A 23396-nucleotide genomic window follows, 5' to 3' on the forward strand; every position below is an offset into this window, starting at 1 on the left:
AATAATTTTGGTGAGTAGAAGTCAACTCTTGAAATGCATGGCTCGCATAGATACTAATGTGTACACGAGCGGCCATATGCGTGCATGTGTGAGTGAGTGATAGTTGATAAATATGTGAAATGCCCAGCAAGAAATTTAAATTCACAAATTGTAGAGAAAATTGGTTTCGCTCATTTCTGTGATAAATGAGACTCTTTGGTAGTCTGATAATACATACTGACCAAAACGTTCTTTATGGTCAAAAATGTATTGCATAGAAGTAGAAGTCAGGTAATCACATTGGCATAGTTCTGCTCCATCAGGGATTCCGAAGAAGTATATCTCTAATTTTACTGGGTTTGTTGCAAATATTTCCGTAAAGCCGTCCGTTAGAGCTTTTTAGAATTCCTTAACGAAACAATTACCAACCTTAAAAAGTCTACGTAATTGTGTTAAAGCATGGGGGAAGGTTGGCTAAAGTGTCTACTGCCAGGAGCTCTCTATCAATTTCAAATTTCCTCACTATTGCAGTGTCTTCCAGGCCAAGGTTGTAGCCATTAAGGTAACAATAGATTTACTGCTCTGGAGTGGAGTGTCCTTCAGAGAAGTGACCATCCTCACTTCTCAGATAGCAGAGCGGCAATACTAGCCTTGAACACATTAACAGTGCGTTCCGGGCTGGTCAAAGAGTGCCTAACCTCGCTATCAACAGCATCGAGTGTCTTTGTGATAAAGTTGGTATGTGCTCCCATATATGTATATCTTCTTCTGTTCTACCACTAAATAGCTGGGATTCGCGATAAATGCGCTGTCTCAAAGACTTTTGGCCCAACATCGATGACAAGAGGTTTAGTGATCTCTTTGCCCTCAGTAAAGCCAACCTTTCCCTAGTTTAGAGCTTTTAACAGGCCATTGCTCTATTGACGTCTACACTATAAGGCGCTCGGAATTCTACCAGATGCCATCTGCAGACGCTGTGTGGAAGAAGATGAGGTGGAAACAACTCAACACTTTCTTCTTGACTGTCCCGCATTTACGAAGACAAGACATAAGGAGATAATAAAATATACAAAAATATATACAGAAGCTTCTTGTGTCATCAACTGGAAATCCTAAGACTTATTTATCTATCGTAGACGCTCAAATATCTAAAAAAAAAACAACTGTAAATCCAATGCGTAACGCCTAAAAGCACACCACATTTTCCCAAAACACGTTGTTTTCAAAAGAATTTTGATTTAGTTGTAATTTTCTTCCTATGTGAAAACCAATTCCACACACTCAAGCAAATCTCCTACGCGTTCAAGGTTGAAAGTCCATACTGACTAATAATATTTCTGTGTAATTATGTAGATATTTTCGATTAAAAAGGAGTACAACACTAACAATTACTACAAGTTCTCAAAAACTTTTTGAAAATTCATACATACATACATACCTACGTAACTGCATAAATGAATGTATTTTACGGGTTTTACCAAACGCCAAAGAGTCACAATCAACTATATTGACACACTTTCATATATAGCTTCGTGCATGCAAACACCGTGAGAGTATCACAAATATCGCAAGTACTCTTTTCCGTACTTGGCAACACCAGATGTGTGGCGCGACAAAGCGACAAATGCACTTCTCTTTAGCTCAACATATCTGCTTTAGCAATCAGTGATAAAAAAGGTTGAAATTTTTGTCAGTAATTAATAAATAGCGCTCTCGCTCTCTTGCACGATCTCATGCGCTCTTTTTTGTGCCCCCTTTTTCAAATGCTCTCACTATTTCGAGAAGATTTTCATTTTACAAGCAGTCAATGGAGGAGCGGCATATTCAAGAGAATTTTTGTATACATTTAATTTATATATGTATGTGTGTGTGTTCATGAGTTTGCAGCGTTGTGACCACTTGTTGCTTGCTACTCCAACAACATCAAATTGGAAAATGTTCACTCCAGTTCGAAATGCATATTAGGCACAGAGCATGCCACTTACTCGTACATACTTTCAAATATATATGTGTGTAATAAACGTTTATTCTTAATGTACATACATATATGTAAGCATATCTTATGACTAATATGCTCTTAACTGATGTTTGGAGTTTCCCCAAGCCTTTGCTATGCGGCAAAGGAAACTTTTTGAACTTTGTTAATTGCGGTACTCTGAATATTCCGCAATTTAATTTACTCGCTAAAATAGTTAGTCGCATTTACAATTTTTGAAATTAGAAAGCTTATTTCTCTTAATTTAAAACTATATAGAAAATTTGTTAGTAATACCGGTGGAATATTTGCAAGTTAGGTTTGGGTGCGTCTATAAACATGACATACATATAGAAAAGTTCTCTCAGTATTACTACGAGAGCTATAAGATAGTTTCAAACTCCTTTATCATGGTTACAAGTCTCAAGCAACATCTTAAATTTGCGTCCGTGAATACTTTAGTTGAAGTATGGATCAATAATATGTTATGTGGCACATTAAAGATTTCCATACTCTTACAACATACTTCAATACTTCTACTTCTAGATTTTCAACTTTTCGGGTAACTTTCGGGTACCGTATATGTCGGCCAATATGTCAATGTAAATGTAGTGTATCTTTGTACATAAAATGGGTAAAACTGGGTGAAAACTTTAAGTTGGAGTATATATGTAATTGTTTATTGATTAAAAAAATTACGAAAAAAAATATCAGCGTTTCCGAACTTTTAATTTCGGACATGCTTTTTGAGTACTTCCAATATAAATTTTTCAACAAATAACGAATATTTTTTTACTTTTTTCTCCACTAAATACTGAAATATGAAATATACTTAAAAAACAATATCCAAAATTTTCGGGATCCCGAAATGCTCTAATCGAAATCCCGAAATTAAAAAGATCCACAAATTGCATAAAAATTATGAATTTTTTAAAACAATTAAGCAAATTTATTTTTGTTAATTGTATACATACATATGTATTGTACATGTACATACATACATATGTATCTAAACACTTTAACGATATCGAAGTGTTAAACCCGAAATCCTGAAACTAAAAAGGTGTCAAATTGCATAAAAGTTATGAGTTCATTCATTAAAGACATTTTGTTAACTAAAATTATATCTGAAAGTTTGCGGGATCCCGATTAAAAAATATAAAAATTTAATAAATATTTTGACTGCTTTGTTTTTAAAGCAAATTTATTTTTGTTAACTAAATATATGTACATATTACAAAATTTTCGGGATCCCGAAAATTTCATTCCGAACTCCAGGGACTTAGCAATTGAAAAATTGAATAAAAGTTATGACTGTTTTGTTTTAAAAGCAAATTTATTTTTGTTACTAAATATATCTGAAATATTTCCTGATCCCGAAGCAATCAACTCTGGAAATTTTAAATTATTTTTTTTTTAAATTTCCATGATTAAACAAATCTAAAAATCGGATAAGAATTATAAACTACATTTTCTGAGGGTACTATTTTTGCAAGCTAAATATATTTGAGCAATGTCGGGATCGCAAAAGTTTTGTCCCGAAATCCCGGTAATAAAATTAACTTAAAATTGCATTCACATTTATATACTTATGTCTGATCACCTTTTTCACGAATGCATTCACGCGCATAGCTATTATTTTGCATTGTAATTATGTACTTATGTCTCGTGCTTTTTTCGATATCGCAATGTTGCCATGAACTTTTGGCTGCATAGCATGCGAAGCAACACCGTATGCCGCTTGTTGCTGTTGTTGTTTTACAAAATCCCATTCAACAGTAAATGCTCAATGATCGTGTACACGTTCGCCACAACGGTGGGCGATGATGCGTATCGGGAATTTTGTGAAAATAAACACAGATTACACAATCAACCAACAGGCAGGCATGTAAACATAAACAAAAACAATAAAAACGCAACAAAATATATTATAAACCTGTAATTCGAGCTAATGGCAAACGATCAATGCTCACCGAACGATCGTTAAAAACTAGCGCCTTCTTACACACACACACACTGAAGTATGTCTGTTGGCGTGTTTGTATGCGTTTGCATACTTATGTATAGTATGTTTGTAGGTTTGCTTGTAAAAGGAAGCAAATCCGTACACTTGGTCACACTCGCAGTGACGGCATGCTTGGAATTGCATCGATCGGTTGACTCGGTTGACGGTGCGCTGCAGTTGAGTGTGTGCTTGTTGGCGGTGATTATGCATACCCCTTGGGAATGGTGGTATTTGTGGGTGTTAATTGCATAGAATAACAAAAGCAAACATTTAAATTGGAATTTGAACATGACTAAATAATAACAATAGCGAAGCAGTCAAGTAGAGTTTAAGGGGGGCGGGTGACAGTTATTGCCTTAACGCTGTGCAACACCTTTACACTCCACTCGATGGATGTGTGTGTGTGTGTGTGTGAGTGTCTATGCAGCACTGTTTATATTGCATAATCGTTCGCTTCGTATGAATCAAACCGTGTTGCGTAGACATTTTCCGAAGCACTCACATTCAAGCGCACAATGTTGTCGGCGGCTTGCTCGCATAAATATTTGTTAGAAGTATGCACGAGTTTGTAGAAATATTTAGATTTGAAAAAAGTGATTTATTGGGCGCACGCTTCGTTGACATTTTCAATTGAGAAGTTTACTATTTGGCCGTAAACATAAACAGGATATTATGTACGTAATGAATAGCGGTATTGGGTGTCTGTCATGCTCAAGTGGTCTCTCAGTTTTGGTAACTTGCTTTGGTGAACTTTGCAACTGATTGCAAAACGTTTAGAAAGTACTGAGGCAGCTGGAAACATTTGTGTACAGACTCAGTCGCAATTTATGTGGTCTGAAGTTTGTTTACTACGAGCTAACCTATTTTAAGATTTTATGATATTTAAAAATTATGGAGGGAACACTTCTCCAGCCTTCTGAATGGCAGAAAGCATAACACCAGGAGATGGTCAACCCGATTCCCCAATCGACAGACGTTCCATTGCCCGACCACGAAGAAGTTCAAATAGCATTACCGTCTGAAGAACAACAAAGCAGCGGGGCCCATGGATTCTCGGCCAAGCTATTCAAAAACGGCGGCGAAGATCTGATAAAAGGCAGGCATTAGCTTCTTTGTAAAATATGGTCAGACGAAAGAATGCCCGACGATCTGGAATTTAAGTGTACTCTACCCATTCCTGATCCAGAAAAAGAGAGACCTCCGAACCTGTGCCAACTACTGTGGGCTAAGTCTCCTTAACATCGCATATAAGGTTCTATCGAGCGTAGCGTGTGAAAGATTAAAGCGCACCGACAACAAACTCATTGGACCTTATCAGTGTGGATTTAGACCTGGAAAATCAACAACTGACCAGCTATTGACCATGCGCCAAATCTTGGAAAAGACCCGTGAAAAGAGGATCGACACACACCACCTCTTCGTCGATTTTAAAGCTGCTTTTGACAGCACGACAGGAGCTGCCTTCATGCCGCGTTTTCTGAATTCGGTATCCCCGCCATATTAATGTTGTGTAAACTAACGCTGAGTAATACCAAAAGCTCCAACAGGAATGAAATGGACCTCTCCGAGCCTTTCGATACCAAACGAGGTTTCAGACAAGGGGACTCCCTATCGTGCGACTTCTTCAATCTACTACTGAAGAAAATTATTCGATCTGCAGAGTTGAATCGAGCAGGCACAATCTTTTATAAGAGTGTACAGCTGCTGGCGTACGCCGATGATGTTGATATCATTGGCCTCAACACCCGCGCCGTTAGTTCTTCTTTCTACAGCATTAACACCAACAACAATGTCAGCCTCGAAATTAAACACAAAATCTCTCTTGCCAACAGGTGCTACTTTGGACTGAGTAGGCAATTGAAAAGTAAAGTCTTCTCTTGACGATCAAAAACCAAACTCTATAAGTCACTCATAATTCCCGTCCTGCTATATGGTGCAGAGGCATGGATGAGGACAACCCCTGATGAGTCGACGTTACGAGTTTTCGAGAGAAAGGTTCTGCAGAAAATGTATGGTCCGTTGCACATTGGCAACGTCGAGTACTGCATTCGATGGTATGATTGGCTGCTCGAGATATACGGCGACAATGACATAGTTCAGCAAATCAAGAGACTGCGACTGGGCAAGCTAGGTCCACTTCGTTGGAGAGATCAGATGGAGAAGAACTGGCTACACTTGGAATCCACAATTGGCGACAGACAGCGAAAAGGAGGAACGACTAGCGCGCCAATGAAGAAGAAGAAGTGTCAAAGATCTTCAATTTTAATTGTCTTCTTCTAAATCATTGAGTATGAAATGATGAAATGTAAAATTTTTTTATAGCAAATCAATTGTTCTCATAAAACCAATGGACTTCACCGGAAACTTAGTTATTTAAAAATAAATGCTCACACAAAAAAATCCCCAATAACTTAATAACGATTAGAAAAATACAAAAATTCCGAAAAGTAATTATAAGTAACGTACCATTATTAGTAAAAGATTAGCAACCCCTTTAATTGCATACAAAGAATTCGAGTCAGGTGCTGTTGTTCGGTTGAAACGCCTACTGAGAGGTACAGATCTATGCATGATAAATCGCAAATCAATACGCTACAATATTGGTGAATAAAAAACATAAAAAATTTATTGGGAAAAGAAGGTAAACAATTTATGTAATTTACAGCGAAAACTTAAAGCATTCCTTTTGTCATAGAAATACTCGAGAATGGTGTAATTCAGTGAAATTAGCCGTGGGCAACATAGGAATCTGACTTGCATACCGAGGCACGGAAAATTTTCTGTTCGAGACGGTTATTGTGTCAGAGGCGTTCAATATTTGCAATTTCATGCATAAGTTGCAATAAATTGTTAGAGCCATGCAAACGCAGGAATAACTTATGAAATCGCTTAAAGTGTTTTGCAATTTGTTTTGAATGAATCATTTCCGAACATTTAATTGCCACATTTGCAGGCACTCGAATGATCTTTGCCGCACTGCAATGTACATATGTACAATCTGTTGAGAATTGCTCGCATTTGCTTGCGTTCTTAGTTCATATACATTTGAAAAACATACCGATTTCTCAGCAACAACAATGCATTGCGTAGATGGCGCAGATCCATTCACTCGTTTCTTCATTCATTGGCACGTTCGTTTGCGTGCCTGTTCGCCGTGCTCGCTTGTTTGCCTGCAATTTGCACGTCAAATGATCATGCAATAGAATTTAATGTTTATTGCCAGCGACTATTAATTGAGTCACAAGTCAGACAAGTAGTACTCGCAATTTGTTATTCTAATGTAATTATTAATTTATTGTTGCTACGTATTAAAAAATTGCCGAGCGGCAATCGGTCTGCCGCCTAAAAACACAGTGTGTACTTTTCCATTTAGAAGTAATACTGCGAAGAATGGCTGCTCGCGCTGATCATTTGCGTCGAGAAGCCCATTTTGGTAAGTCATTGAGTCGAGAATCAACTGAATTTTACAGTACCGAGCTGGCCAGAACTGGGTCGCAGCGGCTCTGTCATTTGTCATAACGATTGTGACGTCAAATGCTAACGACTAGAACGCGTCTGTTTTGTTATTATTTGCGCTGGCTCTCTAAGTCAGCGGTTCACAAACACTTTATTGATTGATATAATTTATGATTGAAGAAGTTTTTTGAAAAGAAGTAGTATTCTTACTTTGACTTGCTAATTTCCAAATACAGTCAAACCTGGATAAGCGAGAGTTCAAGGGAGCACAACCTCATTCTCGCTTATAGAGGTTTCTCGCTAACCCGAGTGCGATAAAATAGCAACGTTATTTAGTTCCACACAATATAATAGGCACAATATTGACAAGAAAACAATACAAAAACAATTGTAGGAAGTTCCACGAAAGTTAAGAATGAGCCATAAAATAGCAGATGTTAAATTTTGTAATTTGTTTTGTCATTTGTTACTATATGTGTGTATTTTTTATGTAGGTAGGTATTCTTATTGTAATTATAATTCCTCCTGAATAACATAAAGCAGCAAAAAAATTTAAGGAATATAGTTTTAAATTGAAATTGTGCCCGAGCGGTCCCATAGCAGTTTAGGAGCCCCTGCATTAAGTAATCTGCCAAGGATATTCTAAATCAACCAAAATTTATGGAATGCATAGTTAATAATAATAATAATAAATTAAATTTGTGGGCCCCTAGCAGTTTGGGAACCCATGAATTAAGTAATCAATGCCATATTTGTTACATTCAACTGTTATTTAAAGTACAAAAAAGATATATTTACATCATTTGTTGGATATATCGATCAAGGTTGTTTGGGATATAAAAATATGTATTAAAATACTATATATCTGTATACATATATACATATACATATGTATATTCAAATTGTTATTAATAAATAATTACACAAATATTGCAAATTACTCAGTGTTATTGGCAATTTCTTAGATTTTTCTTATCTTAGATTTCTCATTAAATAATGACGGTGTTCTCATCAGTTGATTTATTAAGGCTTTGAACTATTTAGTATTTAGATCACTGATGAAGATAAGTTCCTAGAATTTCGTTGACTAATCAATCCGTGGATTACGAGATATTAAAACAAAAACAATAAGTTAGAAAAGGCTGTTTAATTCGATATGGGTAAGTGCTGGCGGAAATTGCAGTTATATTTTATTTGAGAGCAATTCAAGAAGAAATTCTTGCCAAGCAGGTATCATAATATACGTCGAAAATATGGGTTTTTGGCATCATTGTTCCGATTTCATTGGATTAGGAACGAGTTGGGTCTCCGTTGTACTTTTGTTCTAGCGCTGGACTTCTGGTCTTTGCGTAAACTTGGCAGGCTCTGGTCAACAACTTCCTCATGTTCGATGCAAGTTCTCTTTGCCTTAGTGCAGAAGTGGATCTCCTCCACCGAAGAGCTTGCTCTCAGTAAGTTTCATCTTGCTTGCATGCATTAAAACAAAAAAATTTTGGCGGACGCTAACTTTCCAAGTTATATGGATTAAGGTGCGGCTGAAACAACCTGTTATTTTCTCCCGAATTATTTAGCTTTTGTGAAACTGAAGTTGAAACATCTCAGCAGTAATATCTTATAAATCGAACATGACCGAATAGCCGGAATTTTTATCAGCCATTTCAACAAATTTGTGGCAAGTTAAAGCTACTTTTAGATTTTTGATAGTATTTTCAGTCAATACTATTACATGTTTAGGAACCCCAAGTGGCCGACTGCTTCAGCTATCAAAGGTGGATCCATTTTTATTTATTTATTTATTTTTTTTTTTGATCGACCTAACCTAGTCTATCAGTATATTGTATTATTTTGGGTAGCATATATCAGAAAATTAACTTTTATAATAGCACCTCGAATTCTATACCGATTGTAGTTGAGAACCCAGAGAAAGAACTTTTGAGTTAGATAAATAAATAAGGAATGCCCCGCAACCTCAGATCTATTGTAGTAGAGCTACCCACTAGGCCACCACTGTGCTTTCTCTAATAAAAATACATGTCACTGCAATTTATAACATAAAGTCGCTCTTCGCGGAGAGCCAACTTTTCCATTACTCAAGATTTGTAGGTTAAGTACACATCGGTCGCCAATAGAAATTAGTTTCGTACATTATTTCATAAATCAGAGTAAAAACATTCGGCGCGATTGCGTTGGAGAGGTCTAGACAGTTGACAATATTGTTGTAACGAATGGACTCTCTTTTACCATCGAACTTTCAAGTGTCATTCAATTAAAATACCGTTGTTCTATGCCGTTTGAGTGCAATCATTTTACGAGCATTATTTTGTATGTAAGTGCCTTCCTGTACTACATATGTATAAGTACTAACTCATTTGTATGTAAATATCTTATAATGTATAAATAGTAGCACTATTTGTTATTTCGTGTACGGAGCCGACAAAAAGCGATTATTTAATCACACATTACTAAGCGTTTCCTTTGATTATAAAGTGCACAGCATTCGAAAGCCGGCTTGAACCTGAAATAATCTGAACAATTAAAAGTTTATCTTTACCGCTCTCCGTAATTGCAGTCATTTTAGCAGAGATTTTTTGTAAGAAACACAAAACAGAAATAAATTGAAAGTCATCTTCATGAAAGCGCTGGAAAGTAAAACTAACGTGTTTAATAATAGCAATGCATACAGATACTTATACCTGTTTATGATCGTGTATGTAAATATATATACATATATTAAAATGACTGTATGATCACAAGTGGATTGCCGTGAATCTGCCAACTAACGGCGCTCTGCTTATTGCTCTCTTTTTCTGTGACAGAAACAGTTGACATAAATCAGTTTTCCGTTTGTAACTTGTTGTATTTATGCTCAAGCTCGATACTAATAATTTCAGTCAAATATAACCGGTATATAACCATTTCATAACCAAAATATTTGTTAAATATAACCAATATATAACCATTTTACAACCAAAATATTAGTCAAATATAACCATTATATAACCATTTTATAACCAAAATATTTGTCAAATATAACCAGTATATAACCATTTTATAACCAAAATATTTGTCAAATATAACCAGTATATAACCATTTTATAACCAAAACTCAAATTTTGTTTCAATATGAGTGGCTTCTACATATTATATTGTATAATTTTTCCTTTGCCTGTAAATTTATGAAAAGTGATGTTACGTTATTTTGCATTTTAGTTGACGATATAAATATATACAAGTACATATATCATACTTATGTATGTATTTGGTTCGTCTTTTAGTTTAAGCTTCGGAAATTCTTACCAAAAAATGGCAAACATACTTATCTGAAATATTTAAAATGCCTAAATTCCATTGCAACCACGCCCACTCAACAGCTGCCGGTGATTTCAAGTTTTACATATGGTTCGCCTCGCATATAGACCCACCTTACATTTATGTTTCTAATTTTAGCAACAATTGCTAAGCGCGCAATGTTAATTACAGTTTTTGCGACGGAACGGCGACAACAACAAAAACACTAATAACAACCAGCGCGGAACTGTAAATGCAAATAGCGCACATATCTCAACGACATACTCATAACCGTACTTGACGGTTATTAAGCAGCGACTTTGAGATAAAATGTGTAAATGATTACAAATATACCGTATACATACATACACACAGATATTCGCGTATGTATAGAAATTAATAGCTGAATATATTGCCGGTGAATGAAAAGTGCGCATTCCATGCAGAACTCAACTGTTCGCTTAAATATTGTAAAAACATAAGACTTTTATATCAAATATTTGTTACTAACAGTATGTATGTATGTATCTACGTTCATATGTATGTATTTATATGTATGTTGATCTTAAGTACTTTATATGGAAATAAGCTGGAACAAGTGAGTTTCTTTGCTTGATGTTCGCCACCGCTGCCGTCATGATTGGCAGGTTGCGTATACGCCATGTACAATGCACTGAATATACTACATACCTTTATTTATTATGTCTATTTTTCTTATTTATATACATTACAGAGGATATTCAGTTTATAATGAAGTTTGTAACACGCAGAAGGAATGGCGGATGCCATAAAAAATATATAATAAGTATATACATATATAGTATAAATGATCAGCGTGACGAGCTGAGTCAATTTAGCCATATCCGTCTCTATATAGTCACTTGAGTTTTTGAGATATCGCTCTGAAATTTTGCATGCGTACTTTTTTTATCAAAAAGCTGCTCTCTTCTCCGAACTGCTGATATCGGACCACTGTACGCTATAGTTCACATACAAACTGATCATTAAAAATCAAGTTCTTGTATGGAAAACTTTTTTATTTGCAAAGATACATACATATATTCACAAAATTTGGCATGGATTATTATTTGAAGTAGCGCTGTAATTTTAGAATAAATTGTTCAGATCTGACCACTATATGTAGCATATAGCTGCCTTACAAACTGACCGTTCCAAAGTAAGATAAAAATCTTGTTATGCCCTTTTGGCATAAAAAATGCAACTGTGAAGTGTTTTCTATAGCTTTTAGCAACAGAAGTTAACGTTTTTTCTTCTTTTTTTCTATTTCGTATATTCTCTTATTATTAATTAATGATAATAAAAGAGATATAAACACCTGCTAGTAATTAAAACAGTAATTGTCAATAACACTTCATATCTCAATTATCTGAAATTATCATACTATAAAAGAGTTTGTTATAGCGAAACCTTTATTAAAAGCCTGTATTTCAGTGGTAGTAGTGTTGGAGTAAATTTACACGACCACCTACATTGAAAATAATACAGTATGACAGGTAAATATTTATATGAACTGTGTACTTAGAAGACACTGTGTGTCTGTGAGCGAAAATGGATACCCTATAGGAAATTTTTTGGATTTACTGATAGCTGGTAGGAGAATTCTTAATCGACAAGTGTTTAAATAATTAGTTTTATTAATTAATTTATTAATTATTTTATATTATTATTGTTAATTGTTTTATTAATTTTTATTTCAGTATTTTAATTGGGAAGCTAAATATCTTTAAATATTAGCAAGCTTTTATACATCATACCTAAATATTGGATAGTCGAAAAAGTCCTTTCGTATTTCTAATCAAACTTCAACTAATGTATTTTTTTTGTCATTTTTCCGCTAGAGCGAAGCATGAAGTTGCGCTACATGAACTGATACAGCATCGTCTTCGTAAACTTCACAAATTTCATTGGTGGCTTGCGTGGCATTCTTCTCTTTTTTATACAAAAATTTTAAAATATAGCGAATTTCTTCACTATTTTCACTCATTTTTGAACTGCTGTAATTTTTTTTTAACTTCCCCGAATTTAATTTGTTTTGGTTAAATGAAGCTTAAAACCTCACCTTTCCAACACTATATGGTATGACACAATGTGATTTGTAGCATTGAAGATGTACGGCTGCAACGACATCTATTGACAAAATACGAAAAGACTTGTTCGACTGCCCAATATTATAAAGATAATACTATCTAGATTGTAAAACAAAAAAAAATTCAAAAAATTCAAAAAGCTTCATTTGACATTATGAATTTAAATATACATGTTTCCATAAGAAAAAGCACGCACACAAGAATCATGCTTTTAATTTAAGTTTTTTTCATTCTAGTTTCACTAGAATCGAATAAGTTTCGTAAGCAGTGACCTGCCTACTTGCTACCTACAAAGCAACCACGTAAGCAGATCTCATGTGAGTAAATAAAATTTAAATTAGTTTTTATTGCTTAATTGTTTTTGAATAATTTAATACTTTTCCCAATAATTAATTAGTTTCTAATTTATACAATAGTCTATAAATTCGCTGTTAACTGTGATTTTCTGTCTAAACATGGATTGTAAACTAGCACTCTTAAATACAACGAAACACGAATTACCTTTCAATAGCATGTACTTAAGTAATTATAAATCATAAAGTCTTGCAGTTACGACATATAGTAAATCCCCAGAGATTTAATGTTTAAAAGCGATCATAACGTGTTTCATAACGCGTAAGATTTTATCAAGTTATGATTAAAAAAATTATCCTCAACTGAAATTTACGCTAAGAGGCAAATTAAATTAATGTCAAACAAGAAAAACCGTTAACTTTGGCCATACCGAAGCAAAAGCATGCTTCACAGGTGCATTTCTTATAAAGGGTGATACAAGTAGAGGTACTTTTCCAATAGCATTTTTTTTTAAAGATCACGCGTGAGTAGTGTCAAGCTGTCATGTTATTTTTGTTCAATATTGTTTGGCATTTCATCATGGAAAGACTTACGCCTGTACTTTTGTTTACGAATTGTTCAACTTTATTGCGAAATTTAAGTTCACGCGACCTACTGAGCGTACTATTTGCAACACTATCACCCATCTTTGGAGCCAGCATTTATTATTGGATAATATTCGACTAGATAGACTAAGTCCAGTACGGAGCGAATATACTTGTAATATAGCCGCTCAAGACTGTATTGCGTCGATTCAGGGCCGTTCGCAACAACTCGGGCTAACGTATGAAACGACTTGGCGCATTTGACGTCGAAATTGAAAGCGTAGAAAATACAGCTTGTGTAAAAACTGAAGCCGGTCGACCTTCCCAAGCGACAACGCTTGACTATATGGTCTCTTGAAAAGTTTCAAGAAGATGCGACGTTTTCGAACCAAGTTTCCTTCAGTGATGAGGTTCATTTCTGGCTCAATGAGTATGTAAACAAACTAAATTGCTGAATTTGAGTAGAAGAGCAAACTGAAGAGATTCAAGAGCTGCCACTTCATCCAAAATCTAGTGGATCGGTGGAATCATCGGTCCATAGTTCTTCAAAAATGTTGCCGGTGTGAAAGTGAACGCCAATCCCGGCCGTATATAGCAATTATTTGACGCCTGAAATTAAAGCTCCTGATCTCGGCGACAACAAGACGGCGCCACTTACCACACATCGCACCAATCAATGGATTTATTGAGAGAACACTGCGGGGAGCAGATAATTTCACGTTTAGGGTCGGTCGACTGGTCACCAAGATCGTGTGATATCACACCGTTAGACTTTTTCCAATATTCGCGAATATATCGGCTCAAAGAAAATTGTTTACATTTTCCAAATTGATTGATCAGATTGTGGGACAGCTATTAACTATAGTGGACTGATATCGACTGTTTCAACAAATGAGCAACTTCTTGGGGAGGAAAATATGTGTGCAAAAAACCAGTTCGATGAACTATTTTCATATGTAGTGTACTGGCAGACAGACGGACATGACTAAATCGATGCAGCTCATAACCCTGATAATTTATATATTTTATAGAATCTCCAACGTTTTCTGCTGGGTGTGTAAACTAATATATCCTGTTCGGGATGTAACAAACCCTAAGTAATAATAATAATAACTGACATAGGAAATACTTTGGGCTAACAACAAACACTTTTCTTCTGACAATTACTTAAAGTTGCAAAGCCTTGGAGAATAATACCTATGTACCTATGTATATTTATTTTAATGCCGATGATGAATGCATCATTTATTTAATATCTTTTACTCAGTTGCCTAGCACATAAACCCTAATATACATAAATATATTTCTTATACATATATGTATTAACACACACAGCCCGACAAAGTCTTCTTCAATTTTAACGCATTAATATTTGAGAATTGGAAAGTACACTTTACTTCCTCACATGCTCGATGCGCTAGGCAAACATATGACTACATACATATGTACATATGTTAAGTGCGCTACATTTTTTAAAACGTCTCTGATTCACTGCGGAAATTGGTGACGCTGCGGAAGTGTGCGCCCTTAACACAATTACCCTCATTAAATTAAATAATTTCCTTTTTAAGTTTCATATGTGGTGCTATTTTTACGCACAGTACTAAAAATAAATAGGAAATAACTAGAACCTTGTAACATATATTTGCCACCGCAAGGTAGTACTTCAATTATGATGGTAAAAATTAATAGAAAGTGTTTTTTACTTGAGATATACAAATTTTTGTATTAAATTTCAACCACAAACCTCTAAATTTTAACCTTGCAATCGTTTCTTATCAAAAAGTATTTTGAATAATTACGAGAATATCTAAGAAGCAACGAATTTGCTGCGCTTTACACTTTTCGAACTTACTACGTTTTCGAATATGTAAAACGGTAAACATAGACAAAGTAAATTAAATGCTAAAACACCTCAAATCAATCAATATTTCATATCAAGATAATCAATGCCCACAATTGCAGCAAATCGTCGCAAAAATATCCGAACTAAATGCAAACACATAATATTGACTCGATAATAACTTGAAAAAATGCAAATTAGGTTATTAACAAGTAGACTATGACAATATGTCAAATGGGAGTGTCCGTCTTGAATCGCAACCAAGAACTAAATTTGAAAGTAAATACTTGTATTAATCCAGCCCATATATCTAGAAATTAGCATAAAAACCTTCATATTTATAATAAAGTTGCTAATATGTCTTCCAAGCAAATGTGACTTTCAATTGTTATCGCGTAGAGCAAACACAAATGAACGTGAAAAAAGAGTTTCTGGTCTTGAATACAGCAAATGGACGGCAGTGAGTGAATTGTCAAGCCAGCACCAAAGTTAAAGTTTTCGGCTATCAAAAAGTTTACTCGAAATACATACATTCGACTTGGAATCTTAAGGCACACAGTTCTCGTTTATTCAAATTTGGTTTGTAGTGAATCAAGTTCATTCAACTCACGCTCGCACAGCGCTCATCACTTGTGCAAATTATTTGCTAAAGTTTCACTTTGATTTAAATCAGATAAATAATATGATTGACCTTTTTTACTAACCCAATTTTTGCTCTTGAAAACAAATTTTAGTTCATTGACTGCAGAAATTTGACTCTTTGGAGGACTAGCAACAAGTTTTCTTGTACTCGTACATATTGCAGTTGTATCAGATACAAGAATTTCAACTAAAGTTGTAAGGCTGAGAAGATAGCGAAGCGTACAATAAAATAAGTGGAAGGTCTATCGTATATCTTTATATTTTTTGAACTTCTGATTCCACTAAGCCGAACAAAATTTATTTAAAAATAATATTTAATGCAGTATTAGTACCTGTACTCCGATATATACATATACCACGAAAAAACAAGTCAATTAGATGAGACAATTAGGGTATTAAATGACAAAATTTCAATTAAACATAATATCAAGTATATACATACATACATACATATATACATACTACAGTGTGCAAAAAATAGTAAGATTTTTAAACTTAAATTTCGCGTGACAACTCAATCGTTGAAATAATTTTTTTCTGGGTTGGCATGACTGTCAGTGACATCTATGCCAAATGTCACATCAAAATAATCAATAGTGTTTAGTACATACATACGTATTTGTCTTTCCGAAATACATAAAGTGAATTCGGCGATTTTTACTCTGGGTGAAATTATTCAACAAAGAAGTTCCATTAAATTTTGTGTGCGAAAGCAAATTTCTGGTGCCGAAACGTTTGGAATGTTGGAAAAGGCCTTCGGTGATAATTGTTTACCGCAAGCAAGTTTTTGATTGGCATAAATTATTCAAAGAGGGTCGAGAACGCATTGATGACGAACCACGGCCAGAACGACCATCAAAATCAACTAAAGATCATCACGTCAATAAAATAAAGGAATTGGTGTTTATGAATCGACGATTAAAGTTCAGAGATCTTACTGGTATCGTTGGAATATAGAAAGAATCAGTGAAAACTGATTTTTTTTGAAAGATTATTTGGACTAAAGAAAAGTAAAAGAACGACTTGTTCCAAAATCACAAAATTTTTTCGAAAAACAGCGGACGCGTTAAAGTCTGTGAAACAATGCTTTCCGACTATCTGGATGTCATGAAACGTATTATTATGGCGATAATTCTTGGTTCTATAATTACGACCCGGAAATAGACCATCAATGGGCCGAATATTGTGGCAAAGATGAGAAAAACCACATCAAAGCAGGTCAAAAATCAAGGTTAGGTTGACCGTTTTCTTCGATTTGCGAAATGTGGGGCACTACGAATTCCTTCTGACCGGTCAAACAGTCAAAAGGAAACAGGTGTTCAGAAAAAGAGGCCGCAATTATGCGCCGACAACTCTGGGTTTTTGCACCACGAAAATGCAGCGTCGCACACTGCAATGATTCTTCGTGATTTTTTAGCGAAATGCCACAATATTCGCCTGATTTAGCTTCGTGTGACTTCTGACTATTCAGTAAACTCAAACACCAAAGATTTTTTATGCAAGGTAGCGCTAAAATCTTCGAACAAAGTATTATGCCTTCGGTGCATCCGAGGTTATTGCTTTTTCTTGTTTTAACTGATATTAACCGCAGATAACCGAGACATCCGGAGGTTACATGTGCAGTAGGCCGCAGCTCACAAGAAGATGTAGCGCCAAAAGATGGTGATAATGATGAAGCCTTTCTATACCCTGAACAGGGTATATTAAGTTTGTCCCGAAGTTTGTAACACCCAGAAGGAATCGTCGGAGACCCTATAAAGTATATATATAAATGATCAGTATGTCTAGCTGAGTCGATTTAGCCATGTCCGTCTGTCTGTCCGTCCGTCTGTCCGTCCGTCTGTCTGTCTGTATATATACGAACTAGTCCCTCAGTTTTTAAGATATCGTTTTGAAATTTTGCAAACGCCATTTTCTCTTCAAGAAGCTGCTCGTTTGTCGGAACGGCCGATATCGGACCACTATAACATATAGCTGCCATACAAACTGAACGATCGGAATCAAATACTTGTATGGAAAACTTTCACATTTGACAAGATATATTCACGAAATTTGGTATATATTATTTTCTAAGGCAACAATGTAATATCCGAAGAAATTGTTCAGATCGGTTAACTATAGCATATAGCTTCCATACAAACTGAACACATAGTTACTAACAGAAATGCACCTGTGAAGGGTATTTAGCTTCGGTGCAACCGAAGTTAACGTTTTTTCTTGTTGGTATTATCGGTGAAGTGTAAATATGTTATATTAAAAAAAAGCATAAATAACTTGAATAATTTGAAGGTTCCCATTGTTTCTTACCTTAGACACAACCAAGTTGCGTGTGTATTGCACTGCTTCTTGTAAGAGTGTAGCCAGGTCTCGTGCAAGTGGATGCCACATGAGGAAAAATTTACTGGTTTTTGTTTTCGGTGAAATATTAAAGGATTTTAAGTGCTAATTTCACTCTTTGCTGTATTTTACACTAACACTAATGGCTGGTTGACAGCGAAAGCGAGCGAAAACTTAGCGCTACACTTTTCTAATTCAATAATTTTTTAACCAATTAAATTTTGGGATAATTCAACACACTCTTTCTTTTAGTAACACTACTAAATATTTGCGTAGTAGGCGTATGTTGCAACACTATACTAATATTTGGAACTGCACCAGCACTGGTAATATTTTCTTTCCTTTACGCACTACTTTCGCATATAACTGCGCTAATATTTGTATATAAATTTAAAAATTCTTTTTCGTCGAGATTTTTTCAAATCACTCGTTGACGGTGACACTCACTTCGTAACGTTTATCGTAGCGCCTCTCTAGTCGTCGTCGATCGGGTGGTGTTATTAATCGCCATTTTGTATGAACTTTTGTTAAATCTTTATGTGTGCGTTGATACAATCGGCACAGCTGATACATCAAGTTGATTTTTTTATACAAAAGCGTCGCAACGAAATCAAACCGTATGCAACTTCCTTGGGGTGCTGAACTTCGACGAACGTATTTATGTGTATTGGAACTTCTCGTATTCTACACTTAAGTGGCAATTGTCGGTGCAGGCGCGTAACGAATGTTGGCGTTTAAAATTGCAATGGCAACGCCTATAAGAATGCCAAAGCTAATATTAGCGTTGCCGATGATACTATTGTTGTTGTTGATGTTGGCATTGGCGTTGGTGTTGATTTGTATGTTGTTGCCGTCGGCGGCGGAAGTACTTTTCTTGCGAACGAAAATTGCGTAAATCAAAGTCTTGAACATCGCGCGTTTCCCAACTCGTGTTTGTTGCTGTATCAGAGCGTGCATTCAAATGTGTGTTTGTTTGTTGTCAACTATGTTCGTTGTCTGCTTCACATGTGTGCTTTCAAGCTCACAAAACGTACACTTACACATTTGTAAATGTCAATTGCGCTTGTTGTTGTTGTATTGTATGCGGGTGACTAGCAACAATTGCAGTCAATATGCGAATGCGTTGGCTCCTCTACGAATTACATACATATACAATTTTTTATATCTCGAATATTTGGAGTAGAAATGACACAGCGGCTCAAAATGATAGCAACACCCCATTTGTTGCCACTAGACTTTACTCTCGAGACAATCTAGTAACTTAACATACAGTAGAGGTCCGCTAATCCGGATCAATTAAAACGGGCCCCTATCCGGAATATCAGGGAATCCGGATTACCAAAGACATATCAGAACTATGTACTCGTATTAAGAAAAAATATTTATAAATTTCTGTTTGTTTATTATAACAAATAATACACATGTTCAAAAAAAAAAACTTAAAACAATAAAGCATAAAAGTGAATGTAGTGAATAATAAATATGTGATCCGGATTAGAGAATACGGATAGAGAATGTCGGTCCGGATTACCGTGGATTAGGCCGTGTCCGGATTAGCGGGCCTCTACTGTACTAGCATTAAATTAATTTAAAATTTCTGTTCTATCGCTTCGTAAATAACTTAAGAAATTGTTTTTTTTATGATTTTTGCTTGCCACGAAGTTTTTAACACCCAAAAGGTAACGTCTGAGACCCTAAAAAGTGTACAGTGTTTGTCCGGAAAGTAATAGGACTGAGTCGATTTAAAAAAATTGATTGAGCCAATCGTTACAATTCTTTAAAAACTTTCAAATAGGCTTCTTCTGCGTCGATGCAGCGCTGTTCACAAGAAAAGCGGTGTGAGCCGAGGCGTTGTCGTGGTGCAACTTCAAAACGGCTGCGATGTCTTGTCGGACCCGATTGACCCTTCGTTTGAGTATCTTAAAGACTTCTATGTAAAACTTGGCCTTGACGGTTGGTTCACGGGGAACAAATTCATGGGGGATGATGCCTTTGATGTCAAAAAAGACTTTGGATTTGCTCATTCTTGCTTTTTAGGGCGGGGAGAAGTCGGCGTGTGCCACTCGGAAGATTTGTCTTGAGATCATACTCAAAGTTCCATGACTCGTCACCTGTTTACGATTACGTTATTCAAAAATGGGGGGTCATGTTGAAGTTCTTCAACAAGGTGTGAATTTTTTCACATAGAAACTTTTTTTCTAAAAGTCGATTTGAATCTAGGTTATCTTTTTCAAATAAAATGTTGCAGGAGCAGTCAATAGATCACGTCTGATCCTATGTGTGTGTCTCACACCTAACATAACCAAACATCACCTAAAATATCTCAGTGGCATTGAGATTACTCGATGTAACTATTATTCTGAACCGCTGTGTATCTCTATATAAATTTATAAATTCCACATACGTGTGTATGCGTTGGTGTGCGTGAGGTACAGACCACTCAAGCGAATGATGCGTGAGAAAAATTATTTAGCAACTTTCATTTAATACTGCTATGTATAACACTTCTATTAATACATGCTTTGCTGTGCTGAATTTATCGAGTTAGTTAATGGTTACTGGGCACGAGATACACCGAAAAATCTATTAAATAAATAAATAACTGACTAAACTTGAAACGAACAGGCGAGTGTAGGAACCGATTGACCGGCGAGCGGTTGCGTGCGATCGCAACAACAAAAGGCACACAACATATACACAACATTCTGCAACAAAAACGAGCAGCAGAAGAGCCGCAAAAAACGAGCAATTGCCACACGAGTGCTGACAATCACAAACAGGCAATTACACATTAAATATTATCACGAGATTCTGATTTTGTATCATTTACCGCTATATATGTGGGTTTGTGTGACATAATAAATTATTTCACTTTTGCCACCAAGACTTTATTTGGCATGCAAATATGTTTGTTTGCTTGTTTGTGCTTTCTCACTAATTTATTTGCTTCGTTATTATTGCTTATTTTCTTTTGATCATTATTTGCTTTATTTTTTCGTATTTTTATCATTTGCCTTCATTTGCCGCAATTGCAGCACAAATGTGTGTGTATGTGTGTATGTATGAATGTATGAATGTATGTACACATTCAAAAATTTGCTGACTCGAGTGACTTTAATATCACCGATATACACTTACGATAAGTACACACACAAACACACAAATATGTATGTGGGATAGCACTACTGTGCTATTGTCCAGCCTTTATGCATATTCATCATTATATTTGTTGATTTGTTTGCGTTACGCATAGTTCATGGCATTTTATTTTGTGAGCTTTTTGTTTTATGCCCATTAATATGTGATCATATGCGTGAGAATGTGTGTTTATGTATGTATGTAATGTGCATAGTTGAGCAGGAGCCGCTAGAGCAGTGACATTCAGTGCCAGGCTACTTGCCCCCGAAGCTATTTAGATTAGTTCGGTCAAATACGTTCATACATATAGTATGTACATATGTATGATACATAAGTACATAATTTGTATATACATACATATTTATTTTATTCTCTGTGTGTGCTTGTACAACGTTGGTAGCGAATGTGAAAGAGCGTAACTTCGCTCGATCAACTGTCAAATGTCAGTTGATGTTACAGTATGTACAAGCGTATAGTGATTACAGTGTTTCACAAAAGACGGTTTATGAAAAATGTATTAAATTCAGTATACTCATACCCTGAACAGGGTATATTAAGGGTTTGCAACAACCAGAAGAAACAGCGCCCTATAAAACATACATACATACATATATGTATATTAATAATCAGAGTGATGAGCCAAGTCGATTTAGCCATTTTCGTCTATCTGTCATTCCGTCCATCTATCTGTACATATCCGAACAGCTTCTCAGTTTTTCATCAATGTCTTGAATTTTTATACCCTTTATACTCTCACCTTGAAGCTTTTCATTTCACGAGATATCTTTACTAAGTTTTTCATTGATTATTGCCGAACTCTGGCGGCTCCTTCTCTGCCCATATACCGACGAGGGAGTATTGGATGGGAAGAAGGAGGAGAGGAGAGAGCCAGTGAACTTCTTTACAGATGGATCTATGCTTGGGGGAAGGTTGGTGGAGGGGTTTACGGTCGGAAGCTCTCTATCAACTCCAGTTTCAGACTACCTGACTATTGCAGTGTCTTCCAGGCTGAGGTTGCAGCCATCAAGGTAGCAGTAGATTTGCTGATCCGGAGTACGTCCTCCTTTAGAGAAGTGACCATTCACTCAGATAGTAGAGCGGCGATATTAGCATTGAACACATTAACAGTGCCTTCAGGGCAGGTCAAAGAGTGCCTCGCCTTGCTATCAACGAGAGTATTTGTGATAAAACTGGTATGGGTGCCTTGCCATAGCGGAATCGCAGGTAATTGCAAAGCTGATGAGCTAGCAAGAAAAGGCACCCCAGAACTGCTATCGGTAGAACGGCTGCGGGTCGGTGGTCCCACATCTTCTTGCGTTCTACTGCTGGTTAGCTGGGCCTCGCGGAAGCTTGGCCAACACTAGGTACTTGCGCAGTCGCCAAAGCCTTTTGGCCCAAGATTGATCGCAGGTGATCTAGCGATATCTTTGCCCTCAGTAAGGCTAATCTCTCCCTAGTCGTGAGACTTTTAACAAGCCATTGCCCTATTCGTCATCATGCTGTAAGATTGGGAATCTTACCAGACGTCGTCTGCAGAAGCTGTTTGTATGACTGTTAAGAATTACAAGTATAAATTATAAGCGAGCAGAGTAGGCATTAGAAAGAGAAACTAGTAATTAAAGCAAAATAGTTTTCACCACTGAAAACTGTTTCAAATTTTTTACATGGTCTAGGGTCTCTATAGAAGTAAAAATATCATATTGTACGAATACTTTTGTCTTGTACTGTCTGTGTGCATATTTGTACT

The 23396-nt window shown here is 35.8% G+C and overlaps 1 protein-coding gene across 3 annotated transcripts in view; it reads right to left on the reverse strand.

Annotated features, from left to right (window-relative positions):
* Window positions 1-23396, reverse strand: part of LOC120770590 (ion transport peptide-like) — a 101076-nt gene that overhangs the window by 58930 nt on the left and 18750 nt on the right. Inside the window, exon 1 of one of the 3 annotated variants that reach the window (XM_040098179.1) lies at window positions 18482-18635. The exons of 1 other annotated variant lie outside the window; for it this stretch is intronic. In XM_040098179.1, the coding sequence (XP_039954113.1) occupies window positions 18482-18562 (81 nt within the window). In that variant the 5' untranslated portion in view covers window positions 18563-18635. Of the gene's footprint in view, window positions 1-18481; window positions 18690-23396 lie in introns of those variants that run through there. One more of the 3 variants, XM_040098178.1, reaches the window with a different exon arrangement.

The sequence above is a fragment of the Bactrocera tryoni genome, chromosome 3 (assembly GCF_016617805.1).
Source record: "Bactrocera tryoni isolate S06 chromosome 3, CSIRO_BtryS06_freeze2, whole genome shotgun sequence".
In the NCBI taxonomy this organism is placed as follows: domain Eukaryota; kingdom Metazoa; phylum Arthropoda; class Insecta; order Diptera; family Tephritidae; genus Bactrocera; species Bactrocera tryoni.